Source organism: Miscanthus floridulus, unplaced genomic scaffold (genome assembly GCF_019320115.1).
Source record: "Miscanthus floridulus cultivar M001 unplaced genomic scaffold, ASM1932011v1 fs_243_1_2, whole genome shotgun sequence".
NCBI classification, from domain to species: Eukaryota; Viridiplantae; Streptophyta; class Magnoliopsida; order Poales; family Poaceae; genus Miscanthus; species Miscanthus floridulus.
In genome coordinates, this window is record NW_027096448.1 from 46,379 (window position 1) to 54,009 (window position 7,631).

Consider the following 7,631-nt stretch of genomic DNA (forward strand, 5'->3'; position numbering starts at 1 on the left):
AAACCTGTTTGTCTGTTCCTTTCTTTTTTATTGTATATGATCAGTGCGTTAATATCCTGCACCTCTATGCACTGAAGTTTGTGTGGTGTTTATACAATAAACTTTATTGATTACTAGCACTTTAGCTAGTTTATTATGACGCAATGGCCATGTATGTTTACTTCTCGTAGGTCAGGCTAATGCGGGACTTTATATAGTCTTTGGCGCTGCAGTTTACACTCATGCAGTAATGGAGCATATGATTGATTTCTTTTTTTTTTTTTTTTTTTTTTTTTGACTTCAGTTTAGCCTCATGAAGCAATGGAGGTTTTTACGCGTAGTAACGCTTTAGGAATTTTCCATTTACCGGCGGTGGGCAATATTCCCCGTCCGGAGATATGATTCTGTAAGCGCCACTAGAGTAGACGTCTTTTACAATATATGGGCCTTCCCATTTAGGCTCGAATTTACTTTGCATCTTATGTGTGATGTTCATAGGCCGAATAACTGCGAGAACCAAATCCCCTTCTTTGAACGACCTCCTTTTTACACATTTATCGAACGCTCGAGACATTCTAGCTTGGTATGCCTCCAAATTTTGCAACGCTTGAAGCCGTTTTTCTTCGAGATTATCTAGTTCTTTTAGGCGTAATTTCGCCGGTTCATCCTCATTGAGTTCTTCTCGGATAGCAACGCGTAAGGAGGCGATTTGCACCTCCAACGGTAAGACCGCCTCTCCTCCATATACAAGCGAGTAAGGCGTCATTTTCGTTGGCGTCCGGGTCGTGGTTCTATACGCCCACAAAGTTTCAAGCAATTTTTCATGCCAATGTCTCTTGTTTTGCGAGACAACCTTTTTAAGCAATTTGCATAGCACTTTATTGAATGCTTCCGCTTGACCGTTAGCAGATGGGTTATAGCCAGTAGAGAAATGGTGCTTAATTTTGAATTTGGCACACATTTTCTCTATTTGCCGATTCTTAAAATTTGTTCCATTATCGGATATGATTCGAGCTGGAACCCCAAACCGATATATAAGGTTCGTCCTTATAAAATTTTCCACATTTTCTGCTTTAACCTCTTTTAGTGCTATGGCTTCCGCCCACTTAGAGAAGTAGTCGGTCGCGGCAAGGATAAACCTGTGCCCCTTAGAGGATGGGGGATTTATTGGCCCGACTACATCCATCCCCCACATTTCAAAGGGCCAAGACATGTTGGTTGGATGTAACGGTTCATGGGGTTGGTGTATAAAATTACCATGTATTTGACATTCATGGCATTTCTTTGCGAATTCCATAGAATCAACAAACATTGTAGGCCAATAATAACCCAAATGTTTTAATTGGTAATGGAGCTTTGGTCCAGATTGGTGCGCGCCGCATACTCTAGAGTGAACTTCTTTCAAAGCTTCAATTATTTCACCACCGGCAAGGCAACGTAGCAAAATGCCATCGCAAGAGCGTCGATAGAGTGTATCATTTATACACGTATAGTTAATTGACCTCTTTCGGATCCTAGACCTTTGACTAGAATCCAAGGGCAAATATCCATGGAGCAAATAATCCAGAAAAGGTGTTCTCCAATCACCCATCTCGATTTCACACGTATCTATAGTCATGGCCGAAGTAGATAATATATTCTCTTCCTCAGCAAGTACGGGAAGAACTCTTCGCTCCTCCACATGAACGTCCATAGTTTGACATGGATTTATTGACATGCTGGCAGCTAAGCTTGCCAATGCATCGGCTTTCTCATTTTGGCTTCTTACGACATGCTGAATTTTCAAATCAGCAAACCTAGTCATTAGTTCTTTTGCTTTCTTAAAATAAGGTACAAGCCCTTCTTTCTTTACTGTATATGTTCCCAACAATTGATTGACTATTAATTGGGAGTCTCCATATATAGAGAGTGTGTTTAAGCCCATATTGTGAGCTATCTCAAGCCCAATAATTAGCGCCTCATATTCAGCAGCATTATTTGAGACCGCCGAAGTGAGTGTGAAAGAATATGGGAATATCGCTTCATCAGGTGTGACAAATACAACTCCTGCACCTGCTCCCGACTTTCGGCAAGCGCCATCAAAATACATTTGCCACGTAGGATTAGATACCGTAGTGGTGAAGGCTTCCTCATCTGGTAGATCATCGTCGATGGGAAAGTCGTCAGGTATAGGATGTGCAGCTAGAAAATTAGCCAAAGCTTGACCTTTAACGGCTTTTTGTGGCACAAATACAATATCAAATTGTGAAAGGATCATCGCCCACTTGGCCAATCTACCTGATAATGTCATTTTACTTAAAATATGTCGGAGTGGATCAGCTCTCGATACGAGATGCACGGTGTGTTCTAACATGTAATGACGGAGTTTTTGAGCTGCAAATACAAGTGCTAGGCATATTTTTTCTATATCCGGATAGTTGCACTCTGCCCCCAGCAGGGTGCGGCTTAAGTAATATAGTGAGACCTCTTTCCCTTCATCATTGGTTTGTGCTAATAAAGCGCCTAATGAAGTTGGCATAGCTGCTGTATAGAGGATTAGTGGCCGCCCTTTAATTGGCGCGCACAACACAGGAGGGTTCGTTAAATATTTCTTTATATCATCAAAAGCATTTTGACATGCTTGATCCCATTGGAACGGGACTCCTTTCTTCATGAGCCGAGAGAAAGGCTTGCACCTCCCGGATAAATTTGAGATGAATCTCCTAATATACGCTAAATGGCCTTGGAGGCTCTTTAATTCGTGCAAGTTTGTTGGTCGAGGCATGTCGACAATTGTCTTTATTTTAGTAGGGTCGATCTCAACGCCATGTTTAGTGACCACGAAACCCAGGAATTTCCCTGAGGACACCCCGAAGGCACACTTCATAGGATTCATTTTCAATTTGTGCTTTCTAAGGCGTGTAAACACTTCTTCCAAGTGTTTTAAGTGATCTTTCTCGCGCTTAGACTTTACCACAATATCGTCTATATAGCACTCAACGATTTCATACAATAAGCCATCTAAAATAATGGCCATCGCCCGTTGATACGTGGCACCCGCATTTTTCAATCCAAAGGGCATGACTTTATAACAGAATATGCCTTTAGGTGTACGAAATGCTGTTAACTCTTCATCTTCTGGCGACATTTTTATTTGATTGTAGCCAGAAAAGCCATCCATGAAGGAGAATATTTCATACCCCATAGTGGCGTCAATAAGGATTTCAGAGATCGGAATTGGAAACTCATCTTTTGGACATGCTTTGTTTAAATCTCTAAAATCAACACACACACGTATCTTCCCATTTTTCTTTTTAACGGGTACAATACTAGACACCCATTTCGGGTATTTTACTTCTCGAATAAACCCGGCAGCAATGAGTTTATCGACCTCAGCTTCTATTTGCGGGAGAAGTTCAGGACGATATCTTCTTTGTCCTTGCTTCACCGGAGTGACATCCTTTCGGACGGCCAATTTATGTTCAGCCACCATTGGATCTAAACCTGGCATTTCTTCATAAGACCAAGCAAATATATCTTTATTTGCAGAAAGAAATTTATGGTATTCTTTCTTACTTTCTTTGGATAAACGTTTGCTAATGAAGATTGGACGGGGATCATCGTCCGTGCCAATATTAATTTCTTCCAACTCATCAGTAGTTGGTTGATTTCCGTCTTCCATTTGTGGAGAGGCTTCAGTAGCATCGAGAGGTTCAGTGGAAGTCATATTAACTTCATAGCCTAAACCATATTTCTCTTCTTTCAACACTTCATCTTGATGTAGAGCATTGAGTTGAGCCTGAGACAACAACTTTTCGAAAGGTGCGAGCTGCCCCCGGCCATCACATAAAGACGGGCCAGTAGATATATCATATCCCATCTGTTGCATAATGTAAAGAATTTTGTCGTCATATAAAGAGATAGGTAATGTTTGATCATCTTTATTTAACAAAGTAATTTGTGTAGACCCCTTTATTTTAACGTCTCTTTCACTTTGGGCTTGTTTAATGTTATATTGCACCAAAGGAGGTAAGGGAGTTGGAAATGAAGTACCTCTATTTTGAGAGGGCTTTTTATTTATGATGCGAAATATAGGATCGCCTTTCTTCCTTTGGTTATTTGGTATATACCGATATACCTTTTTGCTTGATGTAGTCTCGCCAACTTCTATCTTGGGGATATTTTCCTCTAATGGTAATGTTGGTTTCGGCTTTGAGACTTTATCAACATGCTCAAAATAGAACTTTGCGTCAGCATAGAAGGTTTCCGCCGTGGTAAATGGCTTCTTATCCGCAAAAATCCTTATTATATCTCCTGAAGGATCTTTGTACTTGATGCATTGATGGAGAGTAGATGGAATAACTTTATTTTCATGTAGCCATGGGCGTCCAATGAGAGCATTATATGAGGTTGCTGCATCAATCACATAAAACTTTACATATGTCGTGAAACTTTCAAACTTTAAAACTAGACATATGGTACCCAATGCTTCTTGGCCTGATTGATTGAAGCCATGGATGACAACATTCGAGTGACATAAATCTCCTTTGGAATATCCAATCTTTTTGAGAGTGCGCATGGGCAACAAGTTTATGGCTGAACCACCATCAATCATTATACGATTAATAGGAAGATCGTCAATTTCACCAAGCATGAAAAGGGGCCTGTTATGTTTTGTATTCCCTAATAACAGATCCTCATCACTGAAGGTAATACTTTGAGCTCGAGCTAATTTTACTTCTGCTTGTGAAACCTCAACCCTATAATCTTCAGGAAATGAAAGTGCGGTAATAAATGCTTTTCGTAAATCAGAAGAGAGACACAAAGCATCATACACAGACAACATTGCTGGTATTTTCTTCAAGTGCGAGATTACATCATATTTGACCGACACATTGGGAACATGGTCAGTTACATCACTCGGAGTTACATTTGGGGGATTTCTTTGTTGAGGAGATGGTCTAGGCAGTTGACGGCCTGATCTAAGCTGAACTTCATCAACTTCTAATGTCTCTTCTTCAGGGAAGTGAAGAGACTTGTCATCATCATCCTCAAACATTCCGATGGGGAAGGCATCGTACTTTTCGAGGGGGTTGGCCTCGCGCTTCTTAATATTTTGGTAGAAGCACGGGCCTTCGCCCTTTTCCATCATTCGTCGTAGAGCAAATCGCCTTGAGAGTTGCTGTCGACGCTCTCCGGATCTTTGGGAACTTGATGGTCCTCCTTTTGGGGAGTGGATCCATCGAAGGAAAGTCTTGCCTTCATGCTGGCACTCAGCTTGCTGTTTTGGATATCCTGAGAAAGACACATTAACATGTTCAGGTTTTGATATCATATATTGATCATAACTTGGCCCTATTTTTGGAGCTGCACGACTCACCAAATCATTTTGAAAGGTGGCGACATTTGACGTTGCCGTTTTCTTCCCTTTCGTCATGTCTTTCTGTTGATCAGCATCTAAGGTGCCTTCATCTATGAGCTTTTGTATTAAGTTCTTGACCACAAAGCAATCTTTCAGTGTATGGCCTAGGATGCGATGGTAGTGGCAGAAATTAGGATCATCAAATTTAGAAGCTTCCTCGGGCCTCTTTGGTTTAGGGAGCTCAATGAGTCCTAATTCCCTCAATCCCATGAACAGATCATCCACTTCTTCAACAGGGAAGGAATATTTCTGATTTTGTCGCTCACTAAGAGTTGGTCTCCTAGGAGCGGGTGCACCTTCTTTGTTTGGCATTCTTGTGGACGTACCCCCAGGTTGGAACTTTCGGGGTGCCATTGTTGCCTCCATAGCTTGCACTTGTTTTGGCTTGGAGGAGGTGGGCTTATCTCGTGGGTTACTTTTGTCCAACAGTGCTTTATTGAATGTCCTTGGCGGACGAGACAGGTGATGCATATAATTTTCTATGTCTGTAGCCTTTGAAGACAACTCTTCAAAAGTTATTGGCCTCACACCTTGCAGGTGAATGGCCATGTCTGGACTCAAGTTGTTCATACACATACGAACCGCTTCGGGTTCGGTGATTGGCTGTGGGCAGTGGAGGCTTAAATTCCTCCATCTATTTATGAAGTCCGCAGCCTTCTCATTTGGCCTTTGCATAGTTTGAGTGAGCTCAGTTATTCCCACCATCCTTTGAGTGCTATAAAAGCGCTCTAAGAAGGCGTCCTGCATTTGTTCCCATGTGCGGACTGAGCCTGGTGCCAACTTGCTATACCATGTGAAAGCTGGACCTGATAATGTTTGCACAAACTGACGTAGGAGGAGAGCTCCATTATGCGTTGTATCTTGGCACGCAGCGAGGAAATGAGCCACATGTTCATGTGGTGACCCAGTCCCATTGAACTTGCTGAATTGCGGCTGGCGATAATTGCTTGGAAATGGTATCATATCTACTTCCGGCGGATAGGGCTTGACATACCCAGGGCGCATGGAGTAATGAGTTTGCATATATTGCGCTTTCACGCCCTCGGAAATCATCCTTTGTATGCTTTCAAGGGTAATTTCAGGTTGAGGGTGGCGATGAGGACCATCCTGATTTGCCGAAGGATGAGGAGGAGGATCATTCTGACTGGTCGATGCATTGGCCCCATTTGTATTATTTCTGGCGTTGGTCACCTGCTCGCGGAGTGCGGCCAACTCTTCTTCTTTTTGCTGCAATGCAGCCATCATTTGATTCATTTGCTCTTGCACGGATTGTCCATCATTGGTGGCAAGGACTTGTTCAGCCTCGCTAGGCTCACTCTCATTATGCGAAGAGTGTGAACCGATATCACTTGGGGCTTGTGGATCTTCCCCGTTTGGTGGGTTTGGATCAGTTGAGCCTGCAGTATCCAATAATTCATTTTCAATATTAGAATGATCATTAAATAGGGGATTATAAGACCCTACATAGATCGCATGATTTTGTAAATTACCAGAACTTGTTTGGCTTCGAGTCACCGGACGATGACCCAATGGAATTTGGTTGCGAGGCTTCTTCCTTTTAAAGTGGGTTGAAGCTGAACAAGCATCGCTTGTGTTGCAATCCTCTTCCTCAACACCCACCGGCATAGACGAAAATACCTCGAAACGATTACTCACAACCCTTTTATGAGGGGGTTGATAAGGCGTTGTTGTCGCACTCCTCAATCTCGGAGCGATTATCCTGATCTCATTTTGGGTGTCGCCAGTGGGTGTTGAAGATGTTTCCCCTTGCACCCTGCTAGAGGTAGAGTTTGTCGGGATTGCTAGCTCTCTTTCTTTTAAGCTAGCACGCTTTGCACGTACATTTGCAGCTTGCTTTGCATATTTCTTTCGCCGTGAGTCCTTCTTTATGAACTCTTGGTACTCAGGTGATTTGGCTAGAGTCTCAGCACGACGCATGATCTCACCCTCAATATTATCCGAGGATGCAGATACTCCAGGTAACAATTTCCTTAAATCTTGGCATATAGTTCTTTCTATGGACGCTTGGAAAGCTTGCCTTGCAGCATTTCGGATCCTGTGATACTCCCTTTTTTGTTGGGCTAGGAGTGAATCACAAACGTGAGCCCTTTGTGCATCGGTCATTGAGTCAAGTTCATTGGAGAAGTCATCCCATGATTTAAGGATGTTGTGTTGCTCTTGGCGGTGTCGCTTTGGGGACACAGAAGCTTGTGCAGAAGGTCGTGATAGCGCCACCTCTGATGATATGGGA

General features: G+C 42.6%; 1 protein-coding gene across 1 annotated transcript; it reads right to left on the reverse strand.

Annotated features, from left to right (window-relative positions):
• Positions 1 to 1,493: 1,493 nt before the first annotated feature.
• Positions 1,494 to 5,107, reverse strand: LOC136530975 (uncharacterized). Its single transcript, XM_066523678.1, has 4 exons — positions 4,097 to 5,107; positions 3,061 to 3,838; positions 2,090 to 2,256; positions 1,494 to 1,505 (listed from the first exon to the last, which is right to left on the reverse strand). The coding sequence occupies exons 1-4, from the start codon at positions 5,105 to 5,107 to the stop codon at positions 1,494 to 1,496; spliced, it is 1,968 nt and encodes a 655-aa protein (XP_066379775.1).
• Between the last annotated feature and the right edge of the window lie 2,524 nt (positions 5,108 to 7,631).